General features: G+C 39.1%; 1 protein-coding gene across 2 annotated transcripts in view; it reads left to right on the top strand.

Annotated features, from left to right (window-relative positions):
- Positions 1-280: 280 nt before the first annotated feature.
- PRKDC (protein kinase, DNA-activated, catalytic subunit) overlaps positions 281-20,866 on the top strand; it is an 84,142-nt gene continuing 63,556 nt past the window's right edge. For both annotated transcript variants that reach the window (XM_064706075.1, XM_064706074.1), the window contains exons 1-23: positions 281-422; positions 815-891; positions 985-1,077; positions 1,931-2,005; positions 3,272-3,380; positions 4,553-4,665; positions 5,335-5,434; positions 5,947-6,002; positions 6,093-6,123; positions 7,150-7,307; positions 7,479-7,625; positions 9,663-9,827; positions 10,638-10,806; positions 11,842-11,891; positions 13,074-13,211; positions 13,516-13,665; positions 14,119-14,234; positions 14,905-15,064; positions 16,146-16,232; positions 16,594-16,713; positions 17,081-17,240; positions 17,675-17,781; positions 20,364-20,454. In XM_064706075.1, the coding sequence (XP_064562145.1) occupies positions 281-422; positions 815-891; positions 985-1,077; positions 1,931-2,005; positions 3,272-3,380; positions 4,553-4,665; positions 5,335-5,434; positions 5,947-6,002; positions 6,093-6,123; positions 7,150-7,307; positions 7,479-7,625; positions 9,663-9,827; positions 10,638-10,806; positions 11,842-11,891; positions 13,074-13,211; positions 13,516-13,665; positions 14,119-14,234; positions 14,905-15,064; positions 16,146-16,232; positions 16,594-16,713; positions 17,081-17,240; positions 17,675-17,781; positions 20,364-20,454 (2,614 nt within the window). The remainder of the gene's footprint in view (positions 423-814; positions 892-984; positions 1,078-1,930; positions 2,006-3,271; positions 3,381-4,552; positions 4,666-5,334; positions 5,435-5,946; positions 6,003-6,092; positions 6,124-7,149; positions 7,308-7,478; positions 7,626-9,662; positions 9,828-10,637; positions 10,807-11,841; positions 11,892-13,073; positions 13,212-13,515; positions 13,666-14,118; positions 14,235-14,904; positions 15,065-16,145; positions 16,233-16,593; positions 16,714-17,080; positions 17,241-17,674; positions 17,782-20,363; positions 20,455-20,866) is intronic.

Genomic DNA, 20,866 nt, shown 5'->3' with positions numbered 1-20,866 from the left:
TAGAGCAGTGAGGCTGGAGCAGATGGCCCATTGTGGTCCCTTCCAGCCTGATCCACTCTGTCATTCTGTTATGTGCGTGTCCTGAGCCCATCCTGAGACGAGAGACACAAAAGCGCCCAAAACGCTCTTCCCTGTCGCCAGCCCTTATTCGGCCGGGAATGACCTGGCGGAGCGCTTCTCCGGCCCGGGCTCAGCAGCCCGCGCCCCCGGCCGGCGTTGGGAGCGGCGGGAGGCGGGCCCTTCGCGCCGCTTCCTCGCTTTGCTCCGGGGCCTGGGCGGCATGGCTGGGGTGCAGCAGTGCCTGCTCCAGCTGCACCGCTGCCTGCAGGCCGGCGATGCGGGCGGCAGCGCCCTGCAGGGATACAGCCTGCTCCGCAGCCTGGCCGAGACCTGCGTGGCCAGCCAGGGCAGCGGCGAGCAGGGTGCGGGCCGGGCCCGGCGGGGGGAGCGAGCGGGGCCCGGGGAGGGCTCGGTGGCGGCGGGACACCGCCGTGCTGCGCTGCCGCTCTGTGTCACCGGGCATTCCCAGGGAAGGAGGGAGGGGTCTCTTGCCGCAGATAACCATTCACCGGGGTAAAAGCACTTGGGTGCGGGCCCCTCTGTGCTGAGCTGCCCCTCGGCCCTGAGCAGTGCCGAGGGCACAGGCCCGGGCCCCGAGGCCATGGGGGAGGTCAGCAGCACCCACACTTTGTTGTGGTGTTTCTGGGGACAAGCGTCACTCGTGCCCAAGGCGTCAGGTCACGTTTTGCACCAGGGGATGGGATGGGTGGTGAGCATGAAGCCAACCACCCGATGGTTCCTTGCCTCCCTGCAGCGCTGCACCTGTCCCTGGTGTTTTCCCAGGAGCATGGCTTACTCGTCTTTGTCCACAGATCCCTCAGCATCGAGGAGGTAAGTTGGCAAACTTCAAAGTAATGTTTCGGTAGTGCTATATGAGCAACATGTTGGCACATTTTAAAAAAACTTTTTTTTTTAACTCTTCAGTTTCGAGATTGCAGGGAAGAAGCGTTGAAGTTTCTTTGTGTCTTTATGGAAAAAGTTGGTGACAAAATTCATCCTTATGCCTGCAATATTAAGGTAGGTAAATGACAATTACTTCCTAGAAGTGTTTTTGCTGGATAGCTTGAACTAGTGTGGTGGGTGTCATGTCATAACATTCCTAGCTGTATTTCACCCCTCCCAGTCAGCCTTGCTCATCTCTAGTGTTCTTGTTAGAGCTGAAATAATTTTAATTTTTTTTTTACATAAACTGTAATTCATATCACAGAGCAGTGTGGAATTGTTTGTCCAGCTGTAGACTTAATTTTATTAACTTTTCCTTATAGAACACAGTAGGTATTGGTTCTGAAAATAAGTTATTTTGATTGGAAAGTAGTAGTTGTAGCTTCTAATTTATACAAACTAAAGTTGGCATTTAAGTGTAAAATTTTAAATGTTGCTCTAGGGTTAGTTTTAATTACCATTTTTTAAAAAATTCCCTTGAGAAATTGTTACTTTTGCAATATATATACAAATAGGGGGTAACTACATTACCTGAGGTTACTGGAGTCTGGATGGCTGAACATCTGTGCTGCATGACATTTCTATGTACATTTCTTTGCATAGAAGTGCTTAACTGCATCACCAAAGTTTCTGATAATAAATTAGTAGCTGCTTACTGTAAGGACTGATAGTACTGAGGTAGAAAATTTGCCCTCTGCAAATTTTACTGCAGAAACTGCAATTTCTTTGCTTGAGTTGGCATTTGTTATTATGTCAGACAGTGCTGCAGTATTGTCAGTGAAGCCATTTTCAGGACTAGCTATTATTTTAGTCTTTTTAAAAACCTTAACCTTAAGGAGCAGATTCTTTAAGAAGTAGAAGAATATGTTTCCTTTGAATTTCCACTTTACTTACGAGTATTGTTATCTTAATTTTCTTTTCTGCGCAGCAAACTTGTCTTAGTGTCTATACCAAAGAGAGAGCAGCAAAATGTAAAGTCTCTGCACTGGAACTTCTGATTAAGGTAACATGCATTTTATAAATCTCCCTTGTTTCTAGAAAAGAAGTAGTGAATCTGTTGTATTACTATAGTTACACTATATCATGCAGAAAATCTGTATCACAGAGTTGCAGGTTAAGCTGAGTTGGAAGGGATCAAGGATCATTGAGTCCAACTCTAGTCCTGCACTGCACCATCCCCAAAAGTAACACCATGTGCATGAGAACATTGTCCAAACATTTCCAGAGCTGTTGTCAGGTGTGGTGCTGTGACCACTTCCCTGGGGAGCCTGTTCCAGTGCCCAGCCACCCTTTGGGTGGAGAACTGTTTTCTGATATCCAACTTAAACTTCCCCTGTCAGCTTCAGGCCATTCCCTTGGGTCCTGCCATGCTCACCAAAGAGAAGAGATCAGTGTCTGCCTCTCCTCTTCCTCTCGCTAGGAAGTTTTAGTGTGACATAGCAAGAGAAGATAGATAGCTAATATTAAGATGTTAAAAAAATGTTTTAACAAGAGATTGTCTTCAGTGTTCTCTAGCAGGTTGCTTAGATATGGGCATGTCATTCCTTCATTTGTTAGAGCAAAACACAATTGTTTTCGGGGACAGTTGTAGACCTCTCTCTCAGTGTGTTATGGTTATTTACGGAGAAATTTTGCTGTTCAATTGCTTTCTTGCTTTAAAATACTATGCGTTATATATGCTATTGCAATATAAGATAAAGTATTTGGAAAGTGTGGAGGAGGAGGAGTTTTTTCCAGAAATTTAGTTGCTATGTGAGACAGTAGTTCCTTTGAATGCATTTAGACCCTTCTTTTGTAAATGCTTTTGTGCCTACTTAGGTTTGTTTATGAGAAACAAAACTCCTTCTGAGTTATTCTGAGTCAGTTCTGTGAGTTGGATTTGCTTTATACTAGCAGGGAGAGAAATACAGTATGATAAAAGCTACTGCACACTTGCTCAGCCTGTGCTCTAGTGGAGTTTATATGTACATGTGTATGAATCATACCATGTATAGGTTTCATGTAGATCATGATGTATACATATGTAATATGTATACTGTAAATTAAAAGTTGTAAATTTTGTATTTATGCATCTATAGGAAGGTAGTTTGAAGTTACAGTAGATTGCCATTACTCTTCTTTGGACAAATTACTTTAGATCTCTTTCATTGAATAGCATAGTTGCTTACTTGACGCTGAACTTACATGTATGAACTGTGTTTTTATTTAGATTGAGTAGTATTGGGGTATTGATCTAAATGTTTTCCTTTTTCTTTTTAATCCATCTTAGTTGCTCCACAGTTTACAACGTTCCTATCTGATGGAAGAAATGAAAGTTAAAGAGATATTTAATAAATTTTATGAGGAGCTTGCTGCAAAAAGTAGAATTCCTGACACAGGTAGGCCTTAGTTTTTCTTTTCTCTGATTGTCCACTCATACTCAGCACTAGTGAGGCTGCACCTCGAATCTTGTGTTCAGTTCTGGGCCCCTCAATACAAGGAGGACTTTGAGGGATTGTGGCGAGTCCAGAAAAGGGCAACAGAGCTGGGGAAGGGTTTGGAGCACCAGTCCTGTGAGGAGCAGCTGAGGGAGCTGGGAATGTTTAGCCTGGAGATAAGGAAGCTCAGGGAAGCCCTTACTGCTCTCTATAGCCACCTGATGGAAGGCTGTAGCCAGGTGGGAGTTGGTCTCCCAGGTAACAAGTGACAAGAGGAAATTACTTCAAGTTGCACCGAGGGAGGTTTAAATTGGATATTAGGACCAATTTCTTCATGGAAAGAACTGTCAACCATTGGAGCAGGCTTCCAGGGAAGTGGTGGAGTCACCATTGCTGAACATGTACAGGAGACATGTAGATGTGGCACCTGGGGACATGTTTCAGTGATGAGACCTGGCAGTATTAGGTTAATGGTTGAACTTGGTGATCTTAAAGGTCTGTTCAACCTAAACAATTCTATGATTCTAAAGCTCTTTGTTACTTTGTTATCTATTCTAAGCCTGGATAGTGTTGTCCTCAAAGCTGCAGTTTTAGGGTGATAGTTTCTGCATTGGTCACCTCCAATACAAGCTCATCAGTTCTCTCTTGCCTGATTGTATTGTTTATGGCATATTAGTATGAGCTGCAGTTTGATCATTATGGTAGATCCTACAGCTAAAATGTTGGCTGTACAGGTCTCATAAAATTTGTGCCTGCATAGAATCCTTCAGTCTGAATGCAAGCCTAGAAACTTCTGCTAGCCGTTGGCCATAACAAGTGCTTCCTCAGTGTATGTGGCCTTTAAATTAGTTTTCTGAGCCCTGTTTAAAAATAGTAAATGTGTTTAACTTACTGATGTGAGAGGAGGATGCATCTCACATTGTAGGATATGGCTACATATATATGTATATGTGTGTATATATATTTATATATATATATATATATTTTAAGATGTTTGCTCCACACTTTAATCAGCAATTATACTGTTAGGGATGATTTTCTCATGGTTGCAAGTTATTAGGAATTGCACTGGAAATGCCAAAAGCAATAATTTCAGTAATTAAGACTTAATAATATTAAAACTTACTTTCTAGTACTGGAAAAGATTTATGAGCTTTTGGGAGTTTTGGGAGAAGTCCAGCCTAGTGACATGATTAACAACTCTGAAAAACTATTCCGAGCTTATTTGAGAGAGCTTAAAACACAGGTATGATTGGAATTTCTTTTCATTCTTTGGTTTTTTGCTTTGGTTTTCTTTTTGCATTGTTTTGGTTTTAGTGGTTTTTTTTTCCTTTGAAGTGTATAGCACTGGCTGTTGGAATACTACTGTAGCTAGTACAGTTTCTCAGGATCTAGCTGGACAATCATAAATTCTTCCTGAAAGACTGTCTAAGTTGTATTCTCTGGCTCTGAGTAGCTTTCTAAGTGAAAATTCAAGGCCATCAGTAACAGCAAATGAGCCAATTCACTGTGTGAAAAGATGATCATTCCCTAAGAAGTGTTACCTTATCATGCACTGGTAGTTTCTGATTTGTTCTGTACTGCTGCAGAGTTCTTGCACATGAGGTGAACATCAAATTTCTGCTGAATTTTCATGTTTCTGAATTTTTAAGTGCTTTCAAAATATTACTGTATTTTATCTAAATTTTGGTATTTTTGGTCTTGGTGGAACATTTCCATGTTTTTCAAATTATCTGTCCTGCTTCCCTCCAAATGATGTGACACTTAGGAGTAAAGATGTTTCTGTGGAGTTGTTTCATATAGTTGGGTTCTGATATAACTATTAAGGTGAAGTAAGTTATTTACCTACACTTCTGGGAGCTGGAAAACCTTGGTGTAAATTTATCTTAGCTTGCAAGTATTTTATTCTTTTCAGATGACATCTGCTACAAGGGGACCTAAGCTACCTCTTGTAGCAGGATGTCTGAGGGGCCTGGTTGCGCTCATGTACAACTTCACCAAGTCTGTGGATGAAGGTATGTTCTTTCTCTATGAGAAAGGCAGTGACACCTTTTAATACAGTTTTACAGACAGTTCTGCATTTAATTATTATGCAGCCAAAAAGTAGCACCATTTCTGTGTGTGCATTCAGAATTAAAATTTCCCTGTTAGTAGGTGGTTTATGCAAAATACACACTCACACAGTCCTTGTAATCTGTCTTTGTGTGAAGTGGCTTCATCAGCGTTTTTCTATATATAAATCTTTGAAATGCTATTTTCTGACCACATGTTGGGCAGCTATGAGAGCCACACTGAAGCTGGAATGCAGGTTGTATGGAGATGTGTTTCTCTTACACTAACACAGATGTACAATTTTTTTTCAAACTTAAGCGTATTTCAGGAAAAAATAGTCTCTGTCTCTTAAAATGAGATATATAAGGCTTTCCAATATTATTGCTTCATACCAAGCATTGATAAAAATATATTAGTCTTCACTTTGCCTACTGTATGTAACTAATGAAATACTCACTATTGGATTGTTTCACAGATCCTCAGACTGCAAAGGAGATTTTTGATTTTGCAATGAAGGCAATCAACCCACAGGTAAATCTGCTATGTGTTAATTATTCTGCATAAACAGATTAGCCCTGGTGAAGAGTAAATCACAGTGACAAATCTTTCCTGATATTACAGGTTGATCAGAAGCGATATGCAGTACCTCTAGGTAAGATGTAAACTATTTCTGTTCATGCTGAGATGGATACTGGCTTTTGTCTGGAATTGTTTATTCCTTACTGGATGTGTCCAGATGTCTCTAGTCCTCAAACTTCTAAGCTGGCCAGGGGGAAAGCTTCTGCACTTCAAATTGGACTATAAAGTTTAACATTTAGTTGGTTAAACTAGTCAAGGTTTAACTAACTAAATGTTAACTTAATCAGCTTATGAATAGTAGCATTATACTTGATGCCATTTGCTCCTCTGGAGTAGTACAAAACTGTGATGTGAGAAAGAAATGGTAGAAATAAGAGGAGTGTAGCTAATTAGGAGAAAAGAGGTGTGGCAGTGGATTGAGTAAAAAAAAACAAGAGAGAAATTTCACTGGAAGAAGGAGAAAAAGAAAGGGGGGAAGAATCAGAAGATTAGAAATTGGCCTGTGAAAAGTGAGTGGCTTAGGCAGAAATTGCAGAAATGCGTGGTTTGAGTATTAGGCCCATGGTAACTGTGAGGGGTAAAACCCTCTTTAAAGGTAGTCTATCCTCTCCCCAGTTAATTCATTGACAACTTTGAAATTTTGTTTATGTTTATATTTGGAGTAGTGAAATTACCTATAATCTGAATTTTTTATTTGTCTGCATCACAGTTTGATAGAGGAGGGGACTTTTGCACGTGTCCTGACAACTGAAACCAGATGCTTCTGAATTGTGCAATCAATTTTTATTTATAACTATTGAAGTGCCTTTCTTTTTCAATAGTAATATAAATTACATCAGAACACAGGTGTGCGTTCCATAATGGTGTACATTTTAAAAGATTATTTGGGAAGGTTGTTTTTTGCTTAAGTTCTTAATGTTTGGGTACTGATACTGTAGAGTATCAGTAGAGGCTAGAGAAATACATTTTATATCCTCCAGTCATGGTGGGTCTGCCTAGCTAAAGTCCTAATGTGGACTTTCACAGTCTGGGCTACATTTTACATTGTGTAAAATGTAATTTAAGTTTGGTTTTAATGAGAATTGTTTTTAAATTGCAGCTGGGTTGCAGTTGTTCAGCTGGCACTCTGCTCAGTTTGGAGCCTTGCTCCTGGACAACTATGTGTCCCTCTATGAAGTGTTGTGCAAATGGTGTGGCCACTCGCATCAGGAGCTGAAGAAAGCCAGTTATTCTGCACTGGATTCATTCCTTAAGCAGGTGTGGTAACTTCACTGTCTAAAGCAAAATTCAATTTCTTGAAGTTCAATGAATCTATTTAATGAATAATTTAGTTTATTATTTAGTGCTTTGTATTACAAGCAGGGTGTCTTCTAAGACTTACTGTCATTTTTTTTGTGAAATGCTGGAATGTTTACATGTGTTTTACAGATTTCTCTAATGGTGGCTAAGGATGCAGAGCTACACAAGAGCAAGTTGCAGTTCTTCATGGAGCAGTTCTATGGAACCATCAGGAGGATGGATTCCAGCAGCAAGGAGCTGTCCATCGCCATTCGCGGATATGGGCTTTTCGCATCAGTACGTGCAGAGTTATTCTGGTCAAGGAGCTTACTGAAAGCATGTAAAGCTGGGATTCATACCATGCATTTTACAATTTTACACAGCTCTTTTAGTAGGGAGGGCTCCTGTTTCTGCACTAATTGTTGGGCTTAATTAATTACACTTTTTTTACACAATTACACAATTTTGGATGAAAATTTTCAAATGTATACTGAATCTAGTGGGAGCTCTTGCATCACTGGGCTGTAGTTACTTCTTCTGCACAAGTTCTGAAATGGAAAAACAGGAGCTTCATATACAGCTGTCACAAAACTTCAGGATGTGCTTAATTGCTTAGGTACAGGCAATGCCTTGTTATCTCTCTCTGCATTTAAATGGTAGAATTCACTCTGAAAGTAGCTCATAGATTCTTACAGAGCTGACTCAAACAGCTAAAAGGCACTGCTGGCTGCAGGACAGTAGGAGGTGATTTGTGGAACAACCACAAAATAAAATGCAGCAAGAAACAGCAAAAAAACCCATGCTTACATACCAATGTGCATGGCAGGTATGTTTGTCAGGAAGCACCATTAGGAGCAACTTCCAGTTTCTGTCAGCAGTCAATTAAAATGGGAATATAACAATCAAGTTCAATAAAGAAAGGGTGGTGTTTATGTATTTGCAGCCTCTGTGCTTGATGATGGTACCACAACTTATTATATAAAAATTTTAGACTGGCTTTTTTTTTGTCTCTCAAAATAAAATTAGGTTAAATTATCTCAAAGGTTATTTAGAGGAGTTCAGGAATGGCGACAGAATAGCTGGTTATTAGCTAAATCATCTTTTTGCTACCTTTTGAGTAGAGTGCATTTGTTGGTAGAATTTTCCATGTGCTTTGTTCAAACCTAGTCTTCCTCTTCTGTGATATGAGGCAGAAAGGAGTTGAGTTCAAGGTATTGGTTCCAGAAAAAATTAAGTACTTCAGATAATTGAAAAAACCCTATTAAAAACGTCTATTACTGTGTGCAGGAACTTAAAATTGCATTATGTCAATATAGAGATAGGATAATATTGCAAATTTTAACAAATTTGATGCTCCAGTACCTATAAATATCTAATATGTTAAGACATATTAACACTTGTTGCTGTGTTTAAGTTAAATCTTGGCCAAGCATCAGATAGTGGGTTGTGAGGAAGAAGAGTCTTGGTGCTGCTGCAAGTTGTGACTGTAGCACTGAACTTGTGCTCATGCTTGGTTCAGTTTCAAGGCAGAATATTTCTTTAATTGCTGAAATAATATTAAAATATTACTTGAAGTTTTTCAAGTGATAAATGGGTAGTCTTAATTTTGTCAGCATGTTTTTAGACAGACTTTAGGCTGTCTTTAGACTTTCAGCCTTTAGGCCAACAGCCATATTTCACTGTTACGTAAATCAGTCCATTCTTTGCCATGGTCAGTTCCCTGCCACAGGTCTTGCCTTTGACCTGGTTCCTGTCCATAAAGACTTGTTTTTGACCTAGTTCATGCTGTGATTTACAAATCATTCTATAGAAATTTGTAAGCTTTATTACAAACCCTTTATTACTCTCTGGGGTGCTTTCCACTTGTTCATTAGTTTGGGAATAGTCTTTATAGGTTCTGTTTGTACAGGACCTATATATAACAGTAAAAGTTTATCATTTGGACAGCTCAGTTAAGTCATTACTAGTAGTAACCCATCAGTGATAATCAGTTAAGCTGCATTAAGGTAAGCCACTTATTACTTTAATGCAGCTAATTCAAAATATAAGTTAATCTAAGCATCTATAGTGCAGAATTTAAGATATTTACAGCCAAACTCCCGTGTTTTTCACTCTGAATATGAATTCATGTCGCTGAAAATTCAAGTACTTTTACAGCAAAATACACTGCATTAGTGAACTCTTATTATACTCCATGTCAGGTACTGGGTTTCTCATACATGTAGTGAGTAAAAGCTTCAAATTATGGTTATGGTTCAGTGAAGAGGTGGCTGGGTTTTAGTGCTACAGCATGCATTTATTTGCCAAACCAGGTTTTTATTTTCTCTCTGTAAGCCCTGTAAAGCTATACATCCTGAGGATGTGGACAACATGTACGTGGAGCTCCTTCAGCGCTGTAAGCAAATGTTCCTCACAGAAGCAGAAACAGTAGATGACCATCTGTATCAGCTACCAAGTTTCCTCCAGTCCATTGCCAGTGTGATATTCCATATAGATAAAGTAAGTGGAGTATTTAAAGTACCACCCAGTTCTTTTATGCAGTTGCAGATGTGTGAGGAGGTAATAGCTGTGAACCTACCTATGGCAGAAGGTGTTTAACTGAAATGTAATGACATCTAGCCCCTAGGGGATGGGAAGACTATCAGGAGAATGCTCTAATGGATTTTATTTGAATGAAGAAAATGCACTGAATATGCTAAATAAAGTGCTACAGTGCATTGAAATGAAAACCACGATAGGCAAATATGAATATGTTTTATTTATTTTATGTTCTTTATTTGGACATAGCCATAATCTTTTTGTGTTTATACCATTCTGCTGCTGCTTTGCCTTTTGGTACTGGTACTTAGCATGTTCTCTGAGATTCTGCTATGATGTTATGCTGTCTATTTAAATGAGGGCTTTCTGGGTCTTACCCAGAGCTGTGAAGTAAGATTAGGGCATACATTTTGTATTCAGGTGGTTGTGGATAAACAGAATATAATGCTAGTACTGTTGTTTAATAAAATTGGTGCTTTTCTGGTGAGCTTAAAACTAGATTTCACTGAAGCACTAATCTGTTCAGGAGCTACTTTCCATAATGTGGTCCAGGAAGCTTTCTTACTCTGTTTAGTTTTATTTGGGGAGGATTTTGTTGTTGGTTTTGTTTCTTTCTTTCTTTGGGGTTTTTGTATGTCTAAGATGAATTCATTTGCTAACCCTTTTCTTGTTCTCAGAGCAGATCATGATGCAAGCTCTTGTAACAAAGTAACATGCTGAAATAATTTTACATAATTTGCATAATGTATGTTTTGTTTTTCTTTATTTTAGGTTCCTGAGGTATACACCCCAGTTCTTGAACATCTAATTGTGCTGCAGATCAACAGCTTTCCACAGTACACTGAAAAAATGCAGCTGGTCTGTTGCAGATCTATAATAAAAGTGTTTCTGTCTCTCTCAGGAAAAGGTCCAGTTTTGTGGAGCTTTATTAGCACTGTGGGTAAGTCTGTGATACTAACTTCGTTGGAGATTTTTGGGATCATGTGTTTTTTTCCTTTGGTTGTTTGTTTTTGTCCCCTCATAAATTGCATAACTGATTCTAGGAGAGAAATGTGGAATAGCCATTCAGGATGAAAAATTAAGCTTATCCTCTTCTCTGATAATGGAGGTTGAATGTTTTCATGGTGATATTTTTCAATATCCACTGTTAAATAACTTCAAGAATGCATTTAACAATCATTTTGGATAACAAAGTGGGTATCATTTAGGTCAGGAGAATGCAAGTTTGTGATAAGACTTGCATTCCTGCCCTGAAGAATTATGAGAAGAAAGGGATTTCATAGGAAAATGTACAAAAATCTGTTCAATGTCCTTTCAGTTACCCATTAAAAATAGCACGGAAAATAGGATGAGTGTGATCTCTATTAGAAATGCAATTTTTTAATGTTCTGGAACTCTTAAATAGTAAAATTCCAAACATAAAGTTAGGTGTAGTTCTGTGAATGTAATACTGATTGTGTCAGCACTGGTAGCTGACAATTCTAGTAGTCTCAAGCTGACATTTCTTTTCAATGATTTTCAGAAATTTTTTTTTATTTCTTTCAACTGTTTATCGTGGCTTTTTTCTATTGCTGTGGCATTTTCATTGTTTCCCATGTTCTTGAGTTGGGAAGTGGTACACCCAAGTGCTATGTTGCTTTTAAATCTGTGAACATAAATGGGGGCTGTTGCATTTTCAATGAAGGCATTATTGGTGGTGCCTTGGTCGTCATTCATAATCAGGAAAAAGTCTAAGCAGTATTGAGAAAAAGTAGTAAGAAGCAACTTCAGGATTGGTTGCCTGTGGAACATCCTAGAGTCAAGGCTCTGATTTGAGCTGTTTTGTCCTTAAAGGAAAAAAATCTGTGTTCTTTTGCCTCTCCCTTACCATTGCAGAATATAGAAAATTGATTTGTTTCATTGTTGATATAATGAGTGATATGAATGCCATACTTTTTAAATCTATTCAGGCAGTTTTGGTTTTTGTTTGTTTCAGTGCATCAGGGATTAATCAGAATTTTCTCCAAGCCAATCACATTTTCAAAGGTAAAAAAACTGTTCAAACATTTATTTCATTTAGATTCCTAGAGCATGCATTCCATTCCAGTTCTTGACAACCTAACCCAGTAAACAAGGGAATGCCCAAAGAAGTAAAAATAGTACTATCCATTACTCCATTAGTGTTATTAGTTATTGGCTCATTTGTTCTTAAGTCTCTCATCCCTACCTCTGCTCAGCACAGTGTAGATGTGCCTCTTGTGCTGGATAAAGAAAATTACAGGGAATAGTCTTCTGTTTGGTCAGATTGTCTGTAATAAAGTAGGTTGTAATTAAAGTCATCCAGCTTTCTTCCAAGTTAAATTTTGGACATTTTAAACGTTGCTGAACACTTGTGTTAAGCAAGGATATTAAAGCTTTTTAATCCTGTGCAGCAGAGTAACTACAGAATTTCTCAAATAATTGAGCACTAGAACAATCTTAGAGGTTCTTTGGGGTTTTTTTTTGGAATGAGGTGGTTGTTCTGTGCTCTTTTCAGATTGATGGAGAACACTAAACATTCCATGTTTCTACCTGCAGCAATGTTACATTATATTGCATATATAGGTAGTATATTGCATATATCAGGTAGTTCCATTGGCAGTTGTATTGGGATTTGACTGAGATGGAGTTAATTTTTCCCATTGCAGCCCTCATGGAGCTGTGCTTGTATTTGTAACTGGAAATGTGTTGATAACACACTAGCATTTTGGCTACTGCTGAGCAGCACTGACACAGCTTCAAGGTGGCTCTCCAATATTCTCTCCTCACCAGAAGACTGGGGGCAACAAGATCTTGGGAGGGGACAGAGCCAGGCCAGCTGACCCAAACTGACCAAAGGGATATTCCATGGTGTATGGTGTCTGATCAGCAAGAAAAGCTGGCAGAAAGGAAGAGGTGGGCAGCACTGGTTAGGGTGTTTGTCTTCTGGAGCTTCTGCTCCATGTACCAAAACCCTACTTCCAAGGAAGTGACTGGACATTGCCTGCTGATGGGAAGTAGAGAATAAGTCTTTTGTCATCCTTTGCTGCTAAACTGCTATAACTTGACCCATGAGTTTTTTTCCATCTTACCTCCTCCTTCCCAATCCTGGTGAGGAGGAGAGTGGTCGAATGCCCTGGTGGGTATCTGCCATGCACCCAGGGTCAAACCACCAGAGCAATGTATCTGACAAACATTGTGTCCCTTCAGGATTTTTCTGTAAAAGAAACTCCTGGAACAGAAGAAGCCTTTGAAGCTGGAGAAGTTGCGACACCAAGATCAAAAGTACCAACTTATAAGGACTATCTGTACCTCTTTAGAAGTCTACTGAGCTGTGACACAATGAAGGTAAAGCATACTTAATATGGAAATACAAAATGAAATGGAAAATAAAACATGATCCTGAGTCTTGTTGTCTTATAGCTGCTTTTCTAACTTCAAACTTTTTCCAAATGTCATGCTCTAGAAGGATTGTTTTCTGGTTTTATTGGATTTTATGGCTGATAAATTAATTAAACAGCGATTAATTTGTGCTTTCGTAGCTGAGGAACGTCCAAAACTAGATTCTCTGGATCATTTAAATGTTAGTTTGTAAGTTAAAGAAATAATTTTCATTTGTTTTTTGAAATATGAACATTTTTGTCCTGCAAAGGAATGTGTTTTTGAAGATGCAAACTTCCTTACGGAAAAGGCACAACTGCAATCCCTAAGTCGTGTCCTGTATGATGAACTTATAAAATCTGTTTTGAAGATCATTGAGAAATTGGACCTGACTGTTCAGAAACTGGATATTAGTGAACAGGTGAGACCTGAGGACCTATCCATTAACTCCTGCTGTTGTAGGGGAACCAAAATCATATCCCTTGTTTTGTTTTCATTATGCCTAGATAGCACTCTTTAGTGTCTTGAAGTAACAGTTATGCCAGATAAAATGTTTTTCTTAATATCTCTGAATGTTGCATTGCAGTGTTAGGAGATGGACACATCAGAATCAATAGAAGTTCACAGAATCTGTTACTTTAGATTTTCTACTCTGGGATCTACTGGTTTTCATTTTGCGACTGGCTTTCTGCTTAGGAGGAGGCATCTCTTATTTTTCCTTTCAATGACTGATGTATCGACTGTTAGTCCTTCATCTCTCAGAGTACCTAGTAACAGCTAGAAAAAGACAGACTGTTCATGTGGCAAAAAAAATGTGTAAAGACTTTCTGTGTTGTCACAGATCCAGTGTTCTTTCTTCAACATTTATTTTCAGGATGGAAATGCAGGTGACAGTGCTTTGCTTGGGCCTTCTTCTGACCCTGCTTCAAACCTTCAGCCAACGAAGCCAATAGATTTTATTGCCTTTATAAATCTAGTGGAATTCTGCAGGTATTTATATGTTTTTATGTAATTTGAAAGTTACAAAGTGGTTGGAAGAAGTTTGAGGTGAAATGTGTTTAAGATGCTTGTTTCTGAGTTAGTTTGATAGATCATATTTCAAAATGCACAAGATGATTAGGAGGGAGACAGGAAGGGCTTTTCAGACACCTGGGCCATAGGTAAACACATAAAAGCTCATCATCTCAGGTTTTGTAAAAGAATACAATAGACATCCATTAGCATTCACTGTCATTATTTGGGTGTAGTTGTCATTCATTATAAGTTATAACTTCTAGTATTATCCTGACCATGTATCCTGAATACTTCAGAGACCAGAGATACAGTCTTCATAGACCAGTAAGGGGCATTATGTGAAAGGTACAGCATTAGGTGCCTGTGGATATTCAGTAATGGAATGTGATATATGAGGATGTGTGTTTGTATAAATTCAATAATGAGTTATAATAAATAATAAATGGCTTTGCCCTCTAAAACAAAATTAAAATCTTCTTTTGTTTGACTCAGAATGCAGCATGCATTTATTCTCTGGACGTCTGATGCTCTGTTACAGCAGTATTTCTTTCTTGTACCAAGATGAAAGCTTTTTAAAAATAAAACTTTGTATTTGATGACTTTTTTTCTTCTTTTTCCTTCCCTATTTTCTGTGAATTTGTTTTAGAGAGATACTGCCGGAGAAACATGTGGAATACTTTCACCCTTGGGTATATTCCTTTGGTTATGAGCTTATTGTACATTCAACAAGACTACCTCTTATTAGTGGATTCTACAAGCTGCTCTCAGTTACAATGAAAATTGCCAAGAGGATAAAATACTTTGAGGTGAGATCTTTTATACAATGGAGGGGTAACATGTGCCACTCTTAATGTATAGTATTTTATTCCCTTTGGAAAGTAGTTCATTGAAACTGGATTGTTTCAAATGTTTATAGCTTCCTGTGCCTCCAGAATTGGAAGCACATTAGTAGTCAAAATTTAGACCAGAAGCCCAGCTTCTGAAGAGACACTATCCATGTGTCATCACAGAATCTCCTAATTGTTAGGGTTGGAAGGGACCTCTGGAATACATCCAGTCCAACCCCTCTGCCAAGGCAGTGTCTCCTAAAGCAGGTGGCACAGACCTCATCAGGGTGGCTTTGGAATGTCTTCAGAGAGGGAGAGTCCATGACCTCCCTGGGCAGCCTGTTCCAGCATTCTTTCCAAAATCCTGAGAGCTGGGTGAACAGAGAGATGGGAGGTGCCTTTGCAGTGCAGGTGGGATAAAAGATATTTTGGATAGAAACAATCTAAGCAGAACAGCAGAGTTATGTGTGAGTTAATGACTCAGCTTCAGGAGTGCATTCCTGCTCCCCTCACTGATTCCCACAGGGAATATGCTGCCCCAGTGGTAGGTGCACTAGCTGTGGTTAGGAAGCTATTGGACTAAAACACGTGGGTGTGCAGCCCAACACAGAGCCAGAGCTGTCCCTGCCACTGCTGCTGATGGCACCAAGTGGAGCACATTTGGAAACTCATTGGTGTAGATGCTTGTACTGTGGACACTGTTGTAATTGTTTTCTTGTTACACCAGCATTTTTGCCATCTGGACATCCACTGTTAGGGAAGTTGGGGTATTTATGATTTGTTGCATGAGCAGAGAAAATTAAACCATTGAAAAGCTGCTTTGCAGACATATAGCTCTTGTTTATTTGCTTAATATTTAATATATTCCAAAAAGTTGACTCTCAGTGAACCATATTAATATTAATTTCTAACCTCTGAAAGATCAAAGATACATTTCAAGTTTTCACTGACACCAGTTTTGTATTGGACAGTATGATGTATGTATTCTGAGTTGAGCTTCTGGTTCATATATGTACTATGTACTTTTTAATGGTATTGACTTGTGATTTCTGTTTGGTAGGGTGTCAGCCCCAGGAGCCTCAGAAGGTGTCCTGAAGACCCAGAAAAGACCTCTTGCTTTGCACTGTTTGTAAAGTTTGGAAAAGAGGTAAGGAATGTTGCTCCCTAATTTTCTTAGGCTGAATAAAAACGTATGTGATTCAATCAAAATTTTATCTTCTGAGAAATCTTACATACACAGTAGAGGTATTCTTGCTTTTTGAACTGTGTGAGATAATGAGGTTTTAAAATCCTTTCTGGTCAGTTTTTTCAATGTCAAAAGAGGTGTATTGGTCACCAGTTCATATACAATTGAGAAATAACAGTATAAATACTTCTTGTAACTGTCTGCAGGTGAATGAGATTCCAGTATTGGTTTGGTCTTGTTTATTTTACACGGGTATTGATACAATTAAGTCAAGATTTCAAAATGTTTATGTTTGTTCTTGATCTGTTTATCTCCATTTTAGGTTGCAGCAAAAATGAAGCAGTATAAAGATGAATTGTTGGCATCTTGTCTGATTTTTTTGCTCTCTTTACCACATGACATCATCATGCTTGATATCAAAGCATATATTCCTGCACTGCAGGTGAGTCAAAGTGATGTACAGCTAACACTTTTTTTCCCTAAGATACATACAAACATTCTGTAGCAAAGTCAGTATTAAGGTAACTGTTAAGCTCTCTACGGTCTTCAGTGAGATAGAATGCAAAGTACTTGAATCTTTGGATAAAAAGTAAATTGTTGGAATTTGCTTTTGCACTAAGCAGACTCTCTTATTGCCCGTGTTGCAATATAAAAATATCTCCTGTGCTGATCTTGAGTGAGATGCTAAACAGAGAAAAGTTACTGCAAAGGGAGATGTACACTAAATGCTTTTAAATTTGTCTCTTTTACTGTTAAGTAACGCTAATGAATAGATGTGAAAGGCTGATAGTTTTGTATTTGACATTTAGAATGCATTTAAGCTGGGCCTTAGCTGTACCCCAATGGCTGATCTGGGCCTGGATGCTTTGGAAGACTGGTCAGCTCACATCCCCAGACATATGATGCAACCCTATTACAAGGATGTCCTGCCTCTTCTTGATGGTTATTTGAAAAGCTCTACATCTACAGGTACATACATGCAAAAAATTGCTGGTCTTAAGGAAGAGGAAAATAATTTTTTTATAAAGATGTGGGCATGCCATACCTTTTATTTATATTGTGCACTTTCTGTGTTTGGAACAACATAACTTCCCTTACACCCCAAAATGCACTTTTTTCTTAAACTGGGGTTTACTTGCTTTGGCTGAACAATCAGTAATTGTTGCCATTTTATTTATTATTTTTGTGTAATATGTCCTTTTTTGCTTAAATTAGCTTAGTTTTACTAAGAGAAAATTATTTTTATTTTCCTTAAAAAGATTTTAAGAGAAAGAATAATTGTCACATTTTAAAAATAAAAATGTGCAAAACAAGAATTTTTTTTTTTAATGAAACTATGAGTAGGTGCATGATATGGTGGTAAAATAAATTGGTGTTGATATGCTGTTTTTTTTGTTCATCAGTTGAATCCCATAATAACTGGGAAGTAAGGAAACTTTCTCAAGCAGCCCAGAAAGGACGTAATAAAGTTGTGATACAGCGTATAAGAAAAGCAAAGACATTGTCAGTGGTAAGAGCCCTCTTTCTTTTTAAGAATTAAGTGTTAATCCTTTCTTCCCACTGCTTCTTTTCCTTTCTTGCATGCATACTTTTTTTTTTTTTAATGAGGACTAGTTCTACCTTAGATGAGTTTAATGAATTCCATTCTGCAGTGTGGCTCAACAAGCTGTTGTTACCTCAGCACAGCCGGAAAGATGTCATATTCTAGGGTGAGGATGGGAATTAAGCAGGGAAGGGAGACTGTATAAATCCTGTAAGTCAGTATCACTGGTAGACTGATGCCAGTGAAAAATTTGACTCCCAACACCCAAAATCAGGTCCCAGCTTAGCAGCTTTGCAGTAGGCAATACAGTTTTGTAAATGTTTAAACATTTGGGGGATTTTTAATGTTTTGTGGATAGGCTTACAGTCTTTAAAAGCCAACATATGTATTACTTTGTCCAGTGGCCTCTCAAATGTAAGTGTATTATAGTGGAATATTTTATATAATATAATATAGTGGAATACAATATAGTGGAATATTTTAATATTCCACTGCACAAACTAACTTGGAATAAAGTTCTTTTTAGATGTGACATTACTCCTATATACAGAACTCTTTCCAACCTGGTTCTCTTTAAACATGATACTCCTGGAGTGAGTCCAGTAGAGAGCTACAAAGGTGATTAGAGTACTGAAGCATCTCTTATGAGGAAAGGCCAAGGGATCACAGCCTGTTTAACCTGGAGAAGTGAAGACTGAGAGGAGACCTCATCAGTATCTATCAGTATCTGAAGGGAGGGTGTCAGGAGGATGGAGCCAGGCTCTTCTCAGTGATGCCAAGCAATAGGACAAGAGGCAATGGGCAGAAACTGATGCTCAGGAAGTTCCATCTAATATGAGGAAGAACTTCTTTAGTGTGCACTGACCAAGCACTAGGACAGATTTCTCAGAGAAATTATGGAGTCTCTCTCACTGGAGATATTCCAGAACTGTCTGGATGCAATGCTGTGCCTGTGCTCTAGGATGACCCTGCTTGAGAAGGGAGTTTAGACCAGATGACCTGCAGCAGCCCCTTCCAACCTTGTCATTCTGTGATTCTGTGAAACAAAGTTAGTTAATTTTGTATCCTGTACAGGCTGCTTCTGAAAATCAGTTGCCTGAGGGAGGCACTGTTGAATCTGGAGAAAGGAGGCTCAGGGGAGACTTTATTGTTCTTCACAATGGTCTGAAAGGAGCGTGTAGCCAGGTGGGGGTTGGTCTCCCAGGTAACAAGTGACAGGATAAGAGCAAGTGGCCTCAGGTTGTGCCAGAGGAGGTTTAGATTGGATATTCGGAAGAATATATTCATAAAAGAGGTTGTCAAGCATTGGAACAGGCTACACAGGTAAGTGGTAGAATCACCATCCCTGAAGTGTTCAAAAGCATATGGGCATGGCACTTGAGGACATGGTTTAGTGATGAGTTTGGCAGTGTTGGGTTGCGGCCGGGCGTATATGGCCACTAATGCGAAGTCCGGCTAGCTGTAGTTCAGTGGCTGACACCTCAGCTGCATCGGAGGCCAGCCCCCCTTGGCGTCTTGGCCTCGGGCTGGGCTGGATCGCGGGCTGGAACACGCGGCACGGATGGGACGAGGAAGGAGCCGGACACTCGCTGGGGGTGAAGGTCGGTTTATTGTATAGCACAGAAGCTCCAACCGGTGGAAGGGACCCCAGCAAATGCCAAGGAGTGAAGGGAGGAACAGGGTTTTAAAGAGAGGGGGGTGGATAAGGGAGGGATCCACAGCAGACCAATGGGGAAAGGCATGGGGAGGAACTTAACATAACGGGCATATAATAATATCCAATAAATACAAAGTAAAGGAGGGGCCCTGGGACCACAGCCAACCACAACCCCCGGAGAGAAGAAGGTTCTCGAAATCTAGGAGGAGTCGGGGGTGATTGACTGGGCCCAGGGAGGAGGAAAAGTTTACTTATATGGAAGAATAGGGGAGGAGGAATTACATAATATAACTAACTGACAATACCAGGGGCAGGGGTAACCATGGAAACAAAACTGTCAGGAGAGCTGTGGCGGCAAAACTGAGGAGGGCAGAACTATTTCATATAAAAAGGGGAATACAATACATAAAATTGGGGAGTAATACAAAAAACTTAAACCACACACTACAACATTGGGTTAATGGTTGGACTTGATGACTTTAGAGGTCTTTTCTAATCTAAATGATGCTGTTATTCTGTATAGGTCCAGGATCTAAACTTTAAGTTCTGGAATTAAAGCAAATGAAAAGAGCAATTTTTGCTTTAGATTTGTTTCTGCACTGTTATGTCATTCTGTAGGTATGTGTTATCCGTGGTAATAAAATTTTACTTGAGAAATGGTAATTGAAAGCTCACAAAATGGAATGAAAGTGCTTTCCAGTCTTGCCGTCTTTTGTTTGCTAAACCAAAGCTCATCTCTTGTTTGATGCAATTTTTCTCCTCGTGGTTTCATTTTACCTTCTTCATCTGTATTTAATAAGAGTCATAAGACTTTCATTTACTCTGTAAACCAAATTACTTCCCTATAGAAGTAACTGTGCTTTCACTAATATTAATCTGTTGAATTATTTAGGATAATAGTCCCTCCTTGGAAGCAGTAAGGACTAGAGTGGCACGCCTTCTTGGATCTTTGGGAGGGCAGATTAACCACAACTTAATTACAGGTGAGTATCCTGTCAAAAATATTTATATGCCTCTGCTGTCTCTCTTGAAAGTAGATTTCATTAAGGCCTCAACATCATTCTCATATACCTGTTTTTTGTTGCTTTCATTTAAACAAAATTACTTTTATTCCGTTCTGTAGTTTAGTAGAGCAAAAGTATTCACCAACTTAATATGGAGTAGGGAAAGTGTTTAGGAAATTACAGTTGAAAGCAAAAAACTATGCGTCTGAGTATATGGTTTTATTTATTCCACCCTTCACCTTATGGCTGCAAAGCCATTTTAAAACTTTGCCCCATTTTGTGGCTCCTTGGTACTGATTTCTACCTCTACTATAGTTCTCAGTATTTAGGAGCTGCAGTCATGAATTGTGTAAATATCAGCAAGCTTACTTTTTCATTTGTGAGTTTAAGG

This window comes from Zonotrichia leucophrys, chromosome 2, assembly GCF_028769735.1.
Source record: "Zonotrichia leucophrys gambelii isolate GWCS_2022_RI chromosome 2, RI_Zleu_2.0, whole genome shotgun sequence".
Classification (NCBI taxonomy): Eukaryota; Metazoa; Chordata; class Aves; order Passeriformes; family Passerellidae; genus Zonotrichia; species Zonotrichia leucophrys.
Note: the sequence above shows the minus strand (reverse complement) of the source record. Positions and strands in the feature narration are given on the sequence as shown.